This window comes from Sinocyclocheilus anshuiensis, unplaced genomic scaffold (assembly GCF_001515605.1).
Source record: "Sinocyclocheilus anshuiensis isolate Anshui unplaced genomic scaffold, SAMN03320099.WGS_v1.1 scaffold1571, whole genome shotgun sequence".
Lineage (NCBI taxonomy): Eukaryota > Metazoa > Chordata > Actinopteri > Cypriniformes > Cyprinidae > Sinocyclocheilus > Sinocyclocheilus anshuiensis.
In genome coordinates, this window is record NW_015551107.1 from 97,693 (window position 1) to 117,840 (window position 20,148).

The 20,148-nt window shown below is 36.7% G+C and overlaps 1 protein-coding gene across 1 annotated transcript in view; it reads right to left on the reverse strand.

Moving 5' to 3' along the window:
• The window catches only part of LOC107662918 (potassium voltage-gated channel subfamily H member 1-like), a 46,987-nt gene that overhangs the window by 13,147 nt on the left and 13,692 nt on the right, over positions 1-20,148 (reverse strand). Inside the window, exons 7-9 of the mRNA XM_016453047.1 lie at positions 16,499-16,928; positions 4,428-4,627; positions 3,865-4,117 (exon numbers count right to left, since the gene is read on the reverse strand). Coding sequence (XP_016308533.1) covers positions 3,865-4,117; positions 4,428-4,627; positions 16,499-16,928 — 883 coding nt within the window. The remainder of the gene's footprint in view (positions 1-3,864; positions 4,118-4,427; positions 4,628-16,498; positions 16,929-20,148) is intronic.

Sequence of the window (20,148 nt, forward strand, 5' to 3'; positions counted from 1 at the left end):
TCGGTTATTTAAGTGCATCATCCGGGTATTTAAAGTGCACTTTTTCATTTTTTTTGGAATTTTCAGTGTGAACACACTACTCGCACTGTTTATACTACAAAACGTCATAGAATAGTGCATAAGTGTGCAATTTGGGACGCACCTTATTACTTTCTTAGTACACTGTACGTACACATATTGTAAAATAAAATGCACCCAAATCCATATTGTATTTGACCAATAACTTATTATTAAGTGACTTTCAACGTTTTGGATGTAATTACCATGTAATTACCATGTTATTACATTTACCTCTATTAATTAAATACTTATTTTTTCAAATTGAAACTCTTTGGCCTTATCGGGCTGTAGCTCATTTGTTATGTCAGTTACATCTTTTGTCTGTTTATAATGTCCTTGCGCATGGATATTCATGTGAAGTCCTAAATATGTTTGATGTGTATTTTGATATTCTTAAACCATTTCCAAAGTTTCATCACTGTACTAAACCTATGGATTTTTTTTATTTTTCCTGTATCACTACTGGGACAAAACTGACCAGATTGCAATAGGAGGGTTAAACATGCTCCTAACCCTAAGTATTAGGCTTTCTGTATTGAAGTATTGAATGCTTCTTCAAATCGTGTCTTGTTGAGCGGAGGCTATGCTATTACATAACACACTGGCAAAAAAAGGGACTCATAGTCAGATGTAGGAGCTAGTATTATTACTTCTGCTAGTAAAAAAATACCTATACCAGTCATCCAAAATGGCCTGGTAACTGTGGAGTAACATGCTAAAAACTATTCACACCACCTTTGCAACTGCACAGTAATAAAAACTACTCTAGCAACCATATAACAGAGCAACCACTAAAACACTTTAGCAGTTGCGTTTGCACTAAAAACCACACAGCAGCAAGTGTAAATTGTCTGTAATGGCAGCGACGGTAATTCCAAGTAAGACAAGCTCATTACTGATTCCATAGGCTAAACTAACCATAGGCACAATCAGACTAGACATGAGCTAAATTGAAACTCATGAAGCAGTACCCAAGAGACACATTCACCTGAAAGCAGTACACTGAGAGATAGTGAGACTAGTTTAGAGAGAGCAGCCCTGACTCAAGAAACGCTGTGAAATAATAGAGTAAGCAAAGAAGGTTCATTCATTTCAAAAGATTCATTTTTAAGATTTTATTTAAAAACTTCACATTACATCATAGAATTTGGAATTCCAGAAAAATCACACATTACCCTTGTTTCCTTAGAATTGAAAAAGGAAATGTTCATCTCATTTGAAAAGGACTTCACACATATCTAGATTTTGAGATATGATTTATTTTTTTTTCATCCAGGTGAATCTTGGAACTGAATGATTTTCTGAATGACGTTTGATTCCGTAAACGGTTCTTGAACATGTTTGTTCTTCTATCAACATGTCCTAAAATACTCTGACAGCAGCATTATTCACGTATAATGTCATAGTCATGTGTTCTATTATCAGGATTTCATCTGAATCTGTTTAAGCAGAACCCATCACACCTAGTTTTTGCCCATTACCCTGATTTTGTTCTGCATGTTCACACCTTTAAAGCAATCTGACAGCTTATTCGGTGCGTGAACGTCTTGTGCACATGCAATGAGAAAAAAAAAAGTAATTTAAAATCTCATGAAAAACACTGTTTTCTTACATTGTCTAGTTTTTAGAATGAGCTTGTTGATAGCTTTCACCGTATCATATCGTATCGTTGTGCAAGACTGAACTGACTGAATCAGCTGGACCAGTTCTCGATTTACTCAGTGAACGCAAGTCAATACTTTCATCATGCACGACGCAAAACAAACAGAAATGCAATTGTGTTGTTATGTTGTATAATGGCTCATGAGACTTAGATATTTTTATATGTTGACTGGTTATTGATATATTAGAGTTTTGTTGCAATAATTGGTATTTTAACTGGATCTTTAGTTATATCCCTGCAATCAGTTTCACCAGAGACGAATTGCTGGACATTCGGAAGTACACACCACCCGATATTTCACCGGTTTTTGATTATTCTGAGGGAGTTTTGCTCATTCATTCTCGTCACTGTCTACATTAATCCGCAAGCACACGTGAGCTCCGCTTTACAGAAACTCGCTGATCAGATCACAGACACAGAACAGCTTCTGTCACGAAAACAAATTCCTCGTATGTGTAAACATACCTGGCAATAAAGCTCATTCTGATTCTGATTCTGATTCTGATTCTGATCTTATTGCATGCATGTGCAAAAAGATTTATTTTTTAGCACTGATTTGGGCCACTGTTAAATGATGTTCTATTTCCAATATGTATTATTTGACATTTAGACATGTATTGTTTACTTACATAAAGATCTGTAAAGTGTTATGCAAAGGGTCTAAAATATTTCAACTACAACTAAATACTCTTATTTGAAAATGGTGACACACGAGCTATAAAAGTGAAAGTGATTCATATTAAATATCTATTTGGTTGTTTATTTTACATTGAAAACGGTGACCTAAAAGTAGCGACATTTAACATACTATTTAACATAATTAATTAAACTAATTACATTTATTTATACCAACAGAACCATCTTTTTATTGTTAAATCGGGTAGAAATGTGCATGAAACAAGTGGACAGCACCAAATAAATCTGTTTATTTTAATCTGTTTTCAAAGTGTTTTATTTATTTTGAGAAACTTTTACTTTTAGCTTCACTACATTCCAAAGCAACTTTTTGCTCAACTTTTTACCCATTTCATTCCTCATTATTGCAAATCGAAAAATCGCCACTGATTCTGAAATGCAAGAATGATGTCTAATTCGTAAACATGCAGATCTGAATTTGCTTACAAATCACCCGAAACAATTCATTGGTGAATCAAACTCATCTGACTTCAGCTCTTCTTGAGTTTCTTCAGTGATCTGGTCAAAATGAGCCAAGAATTGCAAGATCATCAGAGCTTGAATGTGCAACTGATGGCACAAAAAGTTACTGGTGCCAAATTTTAGTGTTGATCATTGTACATGAAAATCATATATTGTAATTAAAATCAGTCTTTTAACGTAGTATTATTTTATTAGGTAAAATAAAGGATCTGTGCATTAAACCATGCAGAGTAACTGCAGCATAAAATAATAATTTTGTTGCCAAAATCTTTAAAAGGGATTCAAGCCAGAACCATTATCATTAAAGAATAGTTAAAAACCTATTATAGGTAAATCAAGGTCAGCGAAACAGCAGAATTTTAATATACTGCATTATCAGATGTGACCCTGGAGCACAAAAGCAGTCTTAAGTCGCTGGGGTATATTTGTAGCAATAGCCAAAAATTGCAAAAATTGTATGGGTCAAAATGATAAATTTTTCTTTTATGCCAAAAATCATTAGGATATTAAGTAAAGATCATGTTCCATGAAGATAATTTGTAAATATATCATATCATATATATATCAAAACGTAATTTTTGATTAGTAATATGCATTGCTAAGAACTTCATTTGGACAACTTTAAAGATTATTTTCTCAATATTTAGATTTTTTTGCACCCTCAGATTCCAGATTTTCAAATAGTTGTATCTCGGCCAAATATTGTCCTATCCTAACAAACCATACATCAATGGAAAGATTATTTATTCAGCTTTCAAGTGATGTATAAATGTCAATTTAAAAAAATTGACTCTTATGACTGGTTTTGCGGTCCAGGGTCACAAATGTTCTGAAGACATTTTTGCACTTTTATTTAAGAGAAAAATGTATGGAAAAAATGACCAGCAGCAACTGATTCTGACTGAATATTTATAATAATTATATTTTCATGACGGGCTCTAGTCAAGTGGTGGACCTCAGAGCACAGGTAGAATTACACTCACCCAAAATAGCAACGACTTCATCGTCCTGGATGACCTCCAAAGACCCCGACACCACGAAGCAGAGGCTGTCCACACTTTCGCCCGCGTGGTAGATGAGGTCTCCCGGGGCACAGTGGATGGTCTGAAACTCCATGGCAAGCGCTCTCAAACAGCCGTCGCTGGCCAGTCGGAAAGCCGGGTGCTCTTTGAACACCTTCCTGTTGAGATGAACGCAGATGTCCGCTCGCATGTCTTTGGGGCAAATTTGCAACACCTGCAGTAGAATTTTAAAAACAGTGAAAACAATCCAATTTTGCTTCACGGTGATCTAAAACTTATTAGCATCAAGTTAAAACAAAAATTGGTGGCTCTCCGAACCTTTCATGAATAATTTATGAGATTTTGAGAAGCTGTTGAAAGCCTTACGTAACACAGTTAGACTGTGATCTTAAACATTAGAGCGTCATTATTCACAAATGCTACGGATGTTATGGCAAAGACCGAACAAATGACATTTGCAATGAATTAAGAAAATAAGCTCCCTGGATAATGTTCTTCAGTCTACGAGACTCTGTGCCAAATACCTTATCTGTGTCGATTCCTCTGGACATGGACCACGTAGAGACGATATAGTCCATGACCCTCTCGCTGAGGCCCTGGGGAACCTGGTAGAGCTTCAGGAAGTCTCTCACGCTGTTTAACATCTCGTGGTAGCGGTTGGTGTTGGCGTACATTTGCTGGAAGATGGTGGTTACGTTACCAAAGATGGTGGCATAAAGGAGAGCTAAAAGAACGAAACACACTGAGTTTACATCTGTGACTCAAAACGCATTGAGCTGAGGAATTACACTTTTGCATACTTTTAAAAACAGCACTTCTTATGAAAATGTTGCACTTTATAAGAATATACTTAAGTGTAAACTGAATGCAATTTAATTGAATGTAAATTGCACTTAAATGAAAATGTATTATAGTTAAATTTCATATTGAATTAACTTTTTGTGTAATTTTATAACTACTCCAGTTATCTTTGAAATATAGTTAGAGTGTACTGATGAATAATGACAGGCATTAATGGAAAACTAAAGTAAAGTTTAATGTCATTTCTGTTAAAAGTTATGGGAACCCTTTATTTTAAGGTGTCCTTGTTACATGTTACATGTACTTACTATTATAACAACAATTATAATTACATGCAATAACCCTAAGCCAACCCCTAATCCTAACCCCATATAGTAAATACATGTAGCTAATTAATATTACTCAGTACTTAAATGTATCATTACACTGTAACAAGGACACCTTAAAATAAAGTAATTAATCATTGCACTAAATCTTATGTGATGCATTTAGATATAATTGTAGTTGCAGTTTAGTACATTTAAACATCTAGTACATCTAAGTTTAATACATGTTATTACATTTAATATATAAAAATATATTAATGTTATGTTGTGTAAAACACATTACATGTGCTTCAGTGTGTTGACTAACATACTAAAGCACAAGTAAAATACTTGGTTATAATTTTAACTGTAGAGTTCATTTTTATTACATTTACAATAAATATATTTTAAAAGTCCTAAACCACAACTTCATCATTACAAATGTGTGACTACAAATGTATTTATATAGGTAGCATACAAAATTTCAATAGAAATTACAATAAATACATTTAAACTGTAAAACACACAACCTATAAAATTATGTATATAATATAAACTATATAAAAAAAATGAATGTACTGTTAATTAATTAGGACAAAAAATAGCAATAGTGCGTTCCCTTGCACTATATACTGGCGTGACATCTGTGAATGTCTTTTAATGGAGAATATCTCAAATCAGCCACTTAGGAGGGTCCATTTAGGTAGTATTGTCTCTGTAGGCAGTAAAGCGATCCTACACGTCCTAGTCAAGGACAGACAGTAGGGTTGTAAAGAAACCGGACACTTGCTTGCTCTGCAACCAGCTAAACCTCTGACCTTAATGATCTCAGCCGCTACGCCCAAAAGCTGCTGATGTCTCTTTCAGGTCCATTAGTATGTCATATAGACCACGATATTGATCACAGACCTGAAGCTGCTCTAAAGTGTTTTTCCAGGTGAAGCTGAAACGCTCAACCTCAGCATGTCAAGCTGCATCTGTCTACAGTTTCTCCAATGGAGCAATGTAGTAGTGCAGCCTTTGATATAAAAGGTTTAAAAAACCAAATGAATTTGAATAGTGTGAATAACGAGTGAATAGCGAATAGCGAATATCGAATAGCGAGTGAATAACCCCGGTATTGTGCCACGATAAACGCAGTTATTCCGTTTTTTTACTGCTTAGCCTGCAGCATCTCACAAACAATACAAGCTTAATGGCCATGACATGTCATTCTTGAATATCATCACTGCAGCCAAATGCAATTTTTGAGTCCTCTCACCTCGCTCCATCAGCAATACGTCTAAATTACAGCCCTGCTTTATTGGATCAGTTACATTTCAGGCAATTAGCTTTCCAGTCAGCATTTTTTTACCAGCCCGTCACCCTCTGCCGCCTCCTGAGGCCTTCCTACTCACCAGAGGTGATATTAATCAATTCCAGCTCCGCATGTGCAGAATGTTAAAGATGATACGCGTCTGGTGATGGGAAATATCCCGTGTAAGGCAGTGGATAGCTGATTTGATACTAGTGGTGGGCATCTGTACTGTGCATTTACCCAGAGATATAGGTATTTGATATTAAGTATTTGCACTAATGTTTTGTACTTTCTTTTGTACACAGACTAGTTGCCATTGAAAACTGAACAAATTGCTGTCATTGGGAAAGACTGCTGTACCTTTACATATGAGAGTGGCATGGTGGAACATAAAGTAATGTATAAATACAAATTCAAAATGAGGATGTCGTTATTGAGGAGTTTTGCCAAGAAATTTCACAACTTGCCACTATAACCTTGCATGTCACTTGGATTCCTATCCTATTAGAATAACAAAAGAATACTGTATATGAATTGTATAAAATAGACGCTCCCAAAACAATCCTCTGGATCCACAAATGTTTCGTAAACTTCAGATTAATAGTAGTATCGTGTACATTAAATACTTCCAATCATTCACAATTTGCTTAAAGGGTCTTTTCGGCAGATACCAGCGGGCCACCGGCATCGCCTTAACTTTCTCCTCCAGAATGGCAGTGATTTTGTTACCAGTTTTGGGGATAATGCATTACAAGTAACGCGAGTTACGAAATCAGATTTTTTTTTTTTTTAAGTAACTAGTAAAGTAACAGATTACTTTTTAATTTAGAAGGAAATATCTGAGTTACTTTTTCAAATAAGTAACTCCAATTACTTTGTTTCCCATGTATTGACTGACAGCTCTCGTGTTGCCATGTTGAGAGAAATCAGGAGTAAATGCAAAGGCGTTGTATGTGCTGCTGTGTGAACATGATCTTACTGCAGTTCTAGACTAAATGTCAACATGCATTTACTCATTTCACCTCGACAGAAACAGATTCAGTATTCCTCAAAATGGGTAAAAACAGTCAAATGCAAACTCAGAATATTATACAAACCTGCAATAATTAAATATGTTAAATAAGACAAACATCATTTACTGTATGTATTTAAACCCATTTAATTATCCCATGTCTTTGCTACTGAACTCCGATGATCAAATTCAACCGTACTAAGCAAAAAATTACACATTTGTGTTTCATTTTTGTTATTGCTGAATAGTGTTGAACTTTCTTCTTTCTTTCGTCATATTCTTCATGCAGTTTGTTTGAGCTGCGCCCTCTACTGTACAGACATGAATTTCCATTTCCTTCAGCCCACGGCATATTCATTTCACTTTTGGTGTGAAAGGGCTTTTAGATTTATAGAAGAATAACTTTTTTATATTAAAAACAAAGAGGTAAGTCCTGCCCAGATTTAAAAAGTAACGTAATGCATTACTTTGCATAAAAATTAACTAAGTAACGTAATTAGTTACTTTTTAGGGAGTAACGCAATATTGTAATGCATTACTTTTAAAATTAATTTTCCCATAAATTAAACACTGGTTGTTACTATATATTATTAAAGTAAATAATGCTATCAACATTATATAAAAACACAATATGCTGTAAATTTAAATGTTTTACTTGAACAATTTACGCATGGCTTATCTGTATTTATATTTATTTGTATTAACATTTTGAAAATATAATTGTTTTCATTAATCCAAAAATTTGTCAGAATTTGTCTGTGCCGATAACATAGTGAGCAAGTGCGCTGACATATAACGCCCTTGTGTTACGGGCGTCCCGAGTTTGAATCCCAGGTCGAGGACCTTTCCTGATCCCTCCCACTTTGCTTCCTGTCTGCCCTCCACTGTCGTATCATAATAAAAGGCAAAACACCAAAAATAAATCTTAAAAAAAAAAAAAATCAGAACTGATTTAAAAACATTTTGTGTATAATTTCTGTAAAACTGTACTAGCTGGGTGTGTTGTAACAAATTTACTGTGACAAGTAAACTGTTTGTCCGCATTGAATGTGAAAACGTAGCATGAAGTAACACAATCTCAGCCAATCATTTCATGTCTGATACATTTATCTGGAGCAGTATTTTGGACCAATGAGAATTCATGCATGGGCACTACACTTTTCATTCCATTGACTTCCATTTATACGTATGAGAATGCAGGAGACAGAAAACACAAGCTTGTTTGAATTCCTCTGCATTGCAAAGTTCAAGTTTGGTGAATCTGTATGTGAAGATGTGTTGCCAGTGGAAGATTGGAGTGGCCTCTTAGCTGAATTAAAAGAATTCAAACTTAAATCTGCAGGATTGCAGCATTGGAGTACAGTAAGAATATTACATATATCTACATTTTAGAAGCATTATAAGTAAAATTTCGTTTTATAAAAAGACACCAGAGAGCATGACGTCATATTGCGACATATGCAGTTTCCACAGAAATCTTGCGTGCTCAAAGTGTGACCACGGCTTTACTCTGCAGTCGCACCTGCCTGGTGTCCTCTCAGGATATAACCTCATCAGTGGTTATTTCTAGAAATGTTTTGTATGTGAGTGTCACAGTCTGAAAGAACAGCTTTCTGTGTGGACACTGATCACTCATCACATAGACCGCTGAGAGGAAGGCCTGTCACTGGGACAAAAGCAAGTGTTCATCACAGCCAGAGACTGTAAACTGCATAGAGTCTAAAAGAGAGCACACTAATATACCTATGATGACAGCATGCATTCATGACACAGCACTCAGAGCTAAACATCATGATTAGTAAAAGCATGAATAAAGAAATTACTTTGTTACTGTACTTCAGTCTTGTACTGTATTTTATTTTCAGAACCTTTACTTTTACTTACATTCCAAAGCATAACATCGTACTTTCGCTCCAATACATTTCATAAAAACTAGTGCTGTCAAACGATTAATCGCATCCGCAAAATACAGTTTTTGTTAACATAATATATGTGTGTGTACTGTGTATATTTATTATGTATATATAAATACACACGCATGTATATATTTCAGAAAAACATGTTACATTTATATATTTATATATGATATAATGTATATGAATATAAATATATACACATAAATTCAAGTAAATATTTTCAAATTATATGCTGTAATATACATAATAAATATACACAGTACACAAACATATATTATGTAAACAAAAACTTTTATTTTGGATGCGATTAATCACGATTAATCGTTTGACAGCACTAATAAAAACATAGCCTATCATTCCTCGTTGTTTTGAACTGAAGAAATCGCCACAGCGATATATCTGATTGGTGAACAAGCTGATTCTTTCCAATGAACCTGTTGAACTGGTTCACAGATTGCACTGAAGGATTCATTGGCGAATCGAACTGATCTGACTGAAGCTGTTCTCGAGTCAACAACTCACTGAATGATCTGGTCAACATGAGGAATTCAGATTAGATCAGATCAGATTGGTGAACTTTCTTAAAGATGATATTTTGAAGTCAAGTCGAATCACCTTTTTTCATATAGTGCTTTTAACAATTCAGATTGTGTTAAAGCAGCTTTACAGTATTAAATAGGAAAATAGTGTGTCAAAAATGCAAAAGGACAATAGTAAACACTCAACTTTCAGTTAAAGGCAGTTCATCATTGATTCAGTGATGTCATCATCCAGTTCAATTCAGTTCAAGTAGTAACTGTGCAATCAAGTCGACGATATCGCTGGAAATTAAGAACATTTTGACAATTTTTGTCCATAATGAAAGTCCAAAACAACACTGGGCCACACTGACATTCATTGCATGTATTTTTCATTTTATCAACAGATAAGACTCTCAGGCCCATTTATCAGGAAATCACTCATGATAATTTTCTATTTACATTAGGGTTGTTTTATCACATACTGTACTTTTCTTCACTATGTGGAAATGAAAATCAGTCATGAGGTAAAACCACAGCTGGCTAGAAGATGAAAATGAAAGTTAAATCTGGCATCTGTTTGACGGAAAAAAAGGAACTGAATATTTTTTTTCTGGTTGAACAGAGATAAATTCAATGGTCCACTTCCTAATAGTGTTAATAATACATCTGTTGCAAAAACTGAAAACCTCCATGCAATTATATAGTCTCTGATTTTAATAACCTTTCAGATAATTTTTCTATTTGCATTTATTGTACCAATACGACAGAAACATCACAGGCTGGTGGTTTATATGGAAAAGTGGAACCTTCGCAGAACCCCCTGTGAATGTTTCTGATCTCCTGCTGAGTCCTGGGGTTTTCACAGCAACTCAAAGGGGTTTTGAGAAACTTTTTGGACTATAATGTCTCTTGCATTTTGAGTTTTCACAGACTTAAGGGGAAAACCTTTCCCTTTGAAGCTAGTATAGATTTTGTCTGGGATTCATTGCATATTCACTTTTGAGAGAGGTAAATTTAAAGAGATTTGGAACGTGTTTCAATGACATTAGAGCCATTATACAACTTGCACATGAGCCTTTTTGAGTTGTCATCTCTGGTAAATAGTGATTTGCACTATTTGTAAGTTATTTCGAAAATTGAGTGTTTACTATTGTCCTTTTGCATTATTGACACTATTTTCCTATTTAATATTGTAAAGCTGCTTTGACAATCTGTATTGTTAAAAGTGCTATATAAACAAAGGTGACTTGACTTGACTTATTTGCCAAGTTATTTGTTAAATTTGAATCTATGAACAAATGTGAATTATTTTAATTTGATTTAAGCTGATTCTTTTCATTCAACACACAGAATTAATCATTTATGAATTTTACAAAGCAGGCTTAAATAGCTTACTATTTTAAAGCAGACAAATCACTGAGATTTATGACCTAAATATTATGTTCATTTACAATAATCAATGCTAATTTGACATTAATAATGTATTTTCAGTTGCATATGTGCACTCAAGCTTTGAGGGTCTCTGGGTTTTTGGCACATTTTGAGTCAGACCTGAACAATACCGTGAACTGTAAACTGGAGACTCGCTCTGACCGGATCACTGAATTAGTGGGTTGTTTTCTTGAGAAAAGCTGCTCTTGGATCAGTCCAAGTCCAGGACCATTCAGTTTGATTTGGGATACTGATGCAGCAGGTTCAATGAAAATAATCAGTGATTTCTTCAGTTCAAAATAACGAGAAACAATATGATTTTATCAAATGTAGTTAATTAAAAAGTATATTATGCTTTGGAAGTTTCCAAAAATAAAAACACTTAGATACACTAGAGATACTTGTAACGAAGTGTACAGTAACATAGTAACCTACAAAAATTCACTTGTAAAAGCTACTTAGTAACTGTCCACTACCGCAAATCACCATGGTTACAGTTAGCTTTATTACAGCAAACCAAAGGTAGTAAATGTTGGTGGTTTGTGGATTCTAACTGGATCATTCATGCCACAATATTTCTGTTGTTTCACATCAATGATTTTGAGAATGTCATCAGGCATAAAACTACTTTAAAACACAGGGACAATCAGGTTTTATAACAGAGAATTCAGCAGCGAATTCAAACTCTTCTCGAGGATCTTGCAGCTCTAATAATGGTTGTGTGATTGAGATTGGTTAGTGAGTAAAAGCATCAGCTCTGAGCTTGTGCTGTGTTTTCTATTGGGTAAAGCTGATAAATGGCTTGTGCAGTGCAGTTAAACAAGTAGCACTGTTTCGTTCAGCTTTGCTGTTTCTCATTTAAAGGGGTCATATGATGCGATTTAAATTTTTCCTTTGCAACCACTAACAAAGTTTAGTTGCACTGCCAAAAAAAAAAAAAGATCCCAAAACGCCACTATTAAGTCACAGTCTGGAATCCATGTTTTTAAAGTTAGGGTGTGCAAACTTATCATGTTTGGTTCGAACTCTGGTGCGGTTGCTTTGTAAGTGCGGTTAATTTGAGTAAGTGTGAACGCTGCCATACGAACCCTGGTGTGCACCAAACAAACTCTGGTGTAGTTCGCATGAAATATGAACGCAACACAGATCAAATACTTCTAAACGAACCAAAAACAGGACGTAATGACAAGATGCGACGCTATGCGACATGATTTGATGACGCAGAACAAGTGGTGTATCCAAAACAAAATGAGCAGAGGGCAAACGTGGAGCAACGAGGAGGTAAAGTGCCTTTTATGAGCTGTTGACAAGATGTACCAGACTCTGTAGTTACTGATATTACCACAGTCAGACACAAAAGTTTGTTCCTCAGTTGCTTACATCATTACACGTCCTGTGCTGCTCTGTATAGTAGCTACAGGTCATGTGTGATCTTGTGTATTTACCCTAACCAGTTACCAGCAGCTACTGAACAACAAGTGACAAGTGAACATTTTTCTAGCTCGTTTGGTATTTTTGTAGTGTAGCTCTGGGTACTCCTGTCCACAATGATATATTACTGGTCTTGCTCCATATATTGCCAGATATGAAACATCAAATATCTTCTTATTGGTTATGATTGTTTGGCTGTACATTTTTTTCTTTCAGAGTGAACAGACCAGTTAAAAAAAAATCAATAAACTGCATCTTTTTTATTCTCTGAAGCATTTTGAGTGCACATTCAAACAAACCAAACAGCATCAATGACACCCCACCCACTCTCAGAGGGGCTTTGTTAATGAAATAATCATCGCTTTAATGGTTTTTGTGTTCTCACTGAAGTGTAACAAGCTTCTAATGAGCCTCAGGGTGAGAAGAGACCAAGAAATAAGTAACAAACAGAGAAGAGAGGCTGTCAAGACCCTATGAGCTCTCTCTCTCTCTCTCTCTCTCTCTCTCTCTCTCTCTCTCTCTCTCTCTCTCTCTCTCTCTCTCTCTCTCTCTCTCTCTCTCTCTCTCTCTCTCTCTCTCTCTCTCTCTCTCTCTCTCTCTCTCTCTCTCTCTCTCTCTCTCTCTCTCTCTCTCTCTCTCTCTCTCTATGGCTGTCTTTCTCTCTCATAACTGAAACTACAGAACTGCCTACACAGAATCAAACTTTGATTCTTCAAATCAAAACTTCATTACAAGGTGTCCTTGTTACAGTGTAATTATACATTCAAGTACTGAGTAATATTAATTAACTACATGTACTTACTATAGGGATAGGGTTTGGCTTAGGGTTACTTGCATGTAATTATGCATAATTTATTGCTATTATAATAGTAAGTACATGTAACGTGTAACAAAGACACCTTAAAATAAAATATTACTTGAATTTTTTTTTTACTAATGTAGATTTAGAATATCAGTTTATATTTTTATATTATTTGTGTGCTGTATTGCTGTGATGTCTTTACTTGTAGTATATACATTTAGTTTTTAATGCGTTTTAGTTTAATTGTTTCAGTACTATAGATTTATAATATTGATTTACATTTTTATGTTTACTTGTACAAGTTTTTTAAACAAAGTTTTACAGATTCATAATACTGGTTTATGTAGATATATTGTTATATTTGTGTTTTTTTTAAACGTACTACATGTACTTGCTATAAGGTTAGAGTTCAGATTAGGGTTTTTCTTAGGGTTACTTGCATGTAATAAAAATGCATAATTTATTGTTATTATAATAGTAAGTACATGTAAAGTGTAACAAGGACACCTTAAAATAAAGTTTGGCTCTCAACTTGTGTGTGTGTGTGTGTGTGTGTCTGAGAGAGAGAGAGAGAGAGAGAGACAGCATCACATCACAGTAGAGTCAGCTGTCTTAACCGCTGCTTGTGTGAGAGAGAGAGAGAGAGAGAGAGAGAGAGAGAGAGAGAGAGAGAGAGAGAGAGAGAGAGAGAGACAGAGAGAGAGAGAGTAGTCCTGTCCTGTATTCAGACACACTCTTGCAGTGGCCCTAATTTTGCTGCTCCCATTTACAGACTGACTGACAGTCCCATCATTCACACACAGCATCCCAGAAAAAAACACTGATCACTGCTATTTAATTTATTTATTAATCTATTAATCTAGTTATTAGTTTGTTCACATTTCATTCCATAATCTATATTTATATATAGAGAGAGAGAGCTTAGCATAAAGAACATAAAGCTTAAATTAATTTCCCCATTGTTGTAATGCGAAGGCTTCATTTTCTTAAACTGGAGTCTAATATCATCTTCTCCCTGTGCGTGTGTGTGGCTAAAGCGCTGTCACACTGATTGAATGTGTGCCTGCTGTGTATCCTGTGCATCAGCAGGATCACACTGTGATCTTCTATCTTTCTGTCAGTCTCCCCCCACTTTTATGACACTCTGCATCACCGTCACCCTCAGGCAGCCAGCAGCATCACTCACGCCTCGAACGGGGCAAACCCACAGAGACCCCTCACAGCCACACTAACTGCGCCTGTACACACTAGCACAGACTTTCACACACACTGAGCAGATTTGCAGGGTGAACTTGTCCCAGACAACAATTTGAAAAAAACAAACAGTCACCTCAGAGACTCGTACAAGCACTTAGGTTTTAAGCAAGTGGAATCCAGATACAAATATGCACCTGCTTCAAGAATACACTGTAAAAAATGACCGTGAATTTAACGGTAAAAGACAGTAAAAATGCTACAGTAAAAACCTGTTAAATGGTTAACGGTAAATTCTCCCACAACTGTGCTGCTGTAAAGAGAATAAATTAAATGACAATGTCAACCAGGCAGAATGTTATCCATTTCAGAATAATATTTTTTTCTTTACGTTCTGTCACAGTTTCAGCTGTAAATGTGAGTTTAGGATTGTCATGTGCCATGAGTTCAGTTTGAGATTAGTTTGAGTCATGGCCTTTCACTGTAATGACTACATGACCCTACCACTCAGTCTACGTTTTAAAATTACTTCCAGAAATTTTATGCCTTCTCTTTTGAGCTCATCATTGTTATTGGAGTTTACTTATTTATTTTTTTTATTTTTTTTACAGTGTAGCCTACACTATGAGATGCAATACCAACAAGACACAGGCTTTTCTCTGTTTAGCTCATGGTGATACGGTGCAGCCACATTAGCAACATTTCAGTCAAATTTTGCAAGCAAAAAAGGTCACCCTTTGTCAATAGTGTAGCAATGCATAAAAGAGGCGCTGAATTCCACTGAACAAAGGGAAGTGTGACCATACCTCAATGTGTAATATCTGTAACATGAACACTGTAAAATAAAGTATTATCAAAACTAAATGAAACGTCTCTCAATTTGTATTAATAAATGAGTAAATAAATTAAATGTATCAACACGCTCTCATGGCAATTCTTCACTGTTTTACCTTTTGGAGAATTGGTAACCACCAGATGAATTTGTACAATCTCATTTGTAAATTTCGTACATTCCCACATTTTCTTACACCCCACTGATGATTAGCTTTGGGCTGTGTACCTTCATGCTTACTTTTTTCCATCTGAATTACATTGTAAACATGCATACAAAACGCCATCTCATAAAATAATTATGTTTCCTCTTTGCAATTAACTCCTATTTGAGTATTAGTAGATTAGGGTTAGAGTTAGTTTTATTAGAATAAGTTGACATGTACTTGCAAAGTTATGGTAACACTTTAGTTTAGGGACCAATTCTCACTATTAACTAGTTGCTTATTAGCATGCCTATTATTAACATATTGACTGTTTATTAGTGCTTATAAAGTACTTATTCTGCATGACCATATTCTACATTCCTAATCCTATCCAATACCTAAATTTACCAAACAAACTATTAATAAGCAGCAAATTAGGATTTTATTGAAGCAAAAGTCGTAGTTAATAGTTGGTTAATAGTGAGAGTTGGAAGTTACTTAGTCAGTAAAAAGTCTGTTGGGGGAGCATCACAACAAAGTGTTAACAGATATTAAGCAGAAAGTCTGCCAGTGCAGGAAAGTAGAGCTTTCCCAGAACTAAGCAATTATGTAATTGGACAGAATGCAAGTCTGGACAGAATGCAATCTAGATCATCACCGGCTCTATATAGAACTGATATTCCACTGAGAGCGAGAGAAAACACCTGCAGTCCAAACCTTTACAACAAACACAGTGACCCTCAACATCTTTTCAGGGGGGTTTTCTGAACTATAATTGATCGATTTAAATCTTTTTCTGACTGTTGTTGTTTGAGGAAATTGATTCCTAGTCTTTAGTCAGTCTTTTTTGTTCTAATATATATATAGGTTATGTAGTGCCACAATCAAGAAATCTGGACTTTACTCACAGCCAATCATCATCATGGCCACGGCGAAGATCTTCTCTGCATCCGTGGTGGGAGCGATGTTCCCGAAGCCGATACTGGTCAGGCTGGTCATGGTGAAGTACAATGACGTGATGTAGACCGAATCTTTGCTGGGACCCCCTTCCCACATTTCTGTGCCACTGACATTGAAGCGATACGGTGTGCCGGCGGCTTCTCCCAGAAGATACAGCCAGCTGGTCCTACGGAGCAAGTGGTTTGCTCCATTTATGACCTCATAGTCTCCAATGCTGTACCAGATGCAGGCCAGCCAGTGGGCGGCCAGGCCGAACACACAAACCAGCAACAGCAGCACTGCCGCACCGTATTCAATGTAATGATCCAGCTTGCGGGCCACACGGCCGAGACGCAACAAACGCACCACCTTCAGAGAGCTGAAGAGGCTGCTGATGCCCTGCAAGAAAGAGAGAATTGGTTAACGAATAGCTGATTCAGAAGATGATTTTAACCATAGTGAGTTACAATACTGTACAATTATTGTAGGTACAGTCCAAAAAGAGTCTTAAACCTTCTACAGACTGTGAGATTTCAGCAATCAAAAGATCATTTAAAGCACACTGTGTAACATGGTTCTAATAATGTGGGCACGACTGAATGATGATGTCACCTATTGAATCATATGTTACGATGAAAGTTAGTATAGAAGAATAAACGTCATCAGTATGCACTAGTGGAGTTACATGAATCACACTTCTTCTTCCATGATATTTAAGCTTTAGAGCCATGTTACGTTGATCAATACGTCATTTCATGTTGCATTTTTACTGGCTAGTTTGTATAGGTAGGTCGTAGCAGCAAACACACAGTGAGATGTTCATCCTGAATTTCGGACAATTTTTGCAAGCAATCTTTGGTTGCAAGACTGTGGCAACAGCCGTATTTGAACCTCATGATGTAGGACCACCGATTAGGAGTAAAGTCCTAAAAAACTGCCACGACTGTTTCACATTGGTCATCTTTCATCTGGGACAGATCATTATCGTACAGTGTACACCGGCATTAAACTCAAAATATTGTTCTGACATTGTATGCTAATGCACTGGGTTTCCATTTAAAGGGGTCATGAACTGAGAAACCAAAATTCCCTTAATCTTTTGACATAAGAGGTCATTGTACTATAAACACAGACTGTAAGTTTCAGAGATCAAAACTTTCTTGTTAGTCTAAAAACAGCTTATTGAAGCCAATCTGCCAAGATGACAGCTTGTGGAATGTTCTACTCTATGATGTAAAAGTGTGGATAAGCACCGCCTCCACAGAAGATCAACGCCTGCTTCTACATCACTGCCTGTTTAGCCATGCCCACCGATTCTACATCACTGCCTGTTTAGCCCCAACCACCAATTCTACATCGCTGCCAGTTTAGCCCCCCCCACCGATTCTACATCGCTGCCTGTTTAGCCCTGCCCACCAATTCTACATCGCTGCCTGTTTAGCCCTGCCTACCAATTTCTACATCGCTGCCAGTTTAGCCCCCCCCACCGATTCTACATCGCTGCCTGTTTAGCCCCGCCCACCAATTCTACATCGCTGCCTGTTTAGCCCCGCCTACCAATTTCTACATCGCTGCCTGTTTAGCCCCGCCCACCGATTCTATATTGCTGCCTGTTTAGCCCCGCCCACCGATTCTATATTGCTGCCTGTTTAGCCCCGCCCACCGATTCTATATTGCTGCCTGTTTAGCCCCGTCCACCGATTCTATATTGCTGCCTGTTTAGCCCCGTCCACCGATTCTATATTGCTGCCTGTTTAGCCCTGCCCACCAATTCTATATTGCTGCCTGTTTAGCCCTGCCCACCGATTCTATATTGCTGCCTGTTTAGCCCCGCCCACCGATTCTATCCGCTTGTTAAGTCTGACGTCACGTGTCACAGCTTCCGTGTCCAAACGCTCTATCAGATACCACGAGAAAACAACAAAAGGTGCTAATATACACTCACAATGTGATATAATACTACCAAAAAAAATTATAATCCTAACCTTTAACTCCATACCGAAATCCCAGATAGCCAGACAATGAAAATATAAATAAATAAATATAAAAATTATTTGTGTTTGGGACACTGTGAGCATGGGTACTGTGGTGTAGACCATAAGTTTGAAAACGTTTAGCTTAAATGTTTAATATGAATAAACAGTGCTCCTAAATGGCTGCTGAGGTAGTATTCTCAAGTGAAGCAAGTTGAGGCTTGGACCCGGAAACAGTGCGTCTTACGTCACCACTTAACAACCGAATAGCACTTACTGTTTAGCCCCGCCCACCGATTCTAAATTACTGCCTGTTTAGCCCTGATTCACGTATTTAGTGTAAATAAAGAGAGAGGCAGACGCCAGGTCTACGCAGAAACCAAACGATAAAGATGCTTCAAAGACAACAAGATGCTGTGCAGTGACAAGTTGTGGAAAAACAGTCTTTGCATCACCTTCCTTCTGATCCCAACGTTAGGAAAGAGTTAATAGACTTTATTTTTAATGAAGTTTCAGACCGCGTCAGTAAGAACTCGGTCCTTTGTTCCCTTCATTTTACTGCGGATTCATTTACAAACAAGGCACATTTCGACGCGGGATTTTCAGAAAGATTGAAACTAAAAGACGATGCTGCGTGACGATATTGGATCTGACATCAACACTGCGGGTTGAGATCTGTTTTCATTACATGATCACTATTGCTTTGTGTCTTCTTACAGATCGTTTGATTTGAGTTATTTATGCATTTTTAACCTAAATCACAGCAGCGTCCATCTGTGAAGGCTGTAGGCTGTCAAACATACACAACTGTTAGCCAATCATATCAGTGGGTGTTTACATCCGAGTCTACAATCCTCCACGCCTATTCAAACAGAGCGTTCTGATGAGAGGGGTTAAAAACAGGACAGAAAAGAGCCTATTACTTCTAAATTATTATGTTTTTTGAACAGTACAAAATAAAAAAACAAAGGCAGTTCATGACCCCATAATAATAAATAGTTTGGTAACACTTTATTTTGATGGTGTCCTTTAGACATTTGGTTGACAATAAGTAACTTTGTAACTACATGTCAACTAGCAGTCATTAGAGTATTAGTAGACTGTCTGCTTAATATCTGCCAACACTTTATTTCCATGCTCCTCCAACAGAGATTCTACTGACTATAAGTAACATTGCAAGTACATGTCAACTTATTCTACTAAACCTAAATTATATTTTTATTACTGTAAACCAACCAGTTCAAAAAGCCTCACGACCCTGCAGAAGCACCTCAACCCTGCATCAGAGTGGCTGGGTTTTAACTGTACTCTGCCAGCAGCATCAGCAGAGAAAGGATGGATAACTGATGTTGACGTGCCCAGCACAGGCGTCTTCAGCTACTGCTTTTTTGGAAAGAGGACCGTTTGTGTGTGTGTGTGTGTGTGTGTGTGTGTGTGCTGTAATCTCTGTGTCAGCACAGATGGAAGAGTCTATGCAGAGAGCTGGTGCTGATCGCTCAGTTCCCAGCATGCCTCTCATTACCTAATGCTCATAAAGCCACTCATATTATTCATCTCTGACAGCCAGCCTGCTCTGCATAACCTAAACAAATCCTTCGCACTCACACACAAACACACACTTACGTGCACACATAAACTATAGCACG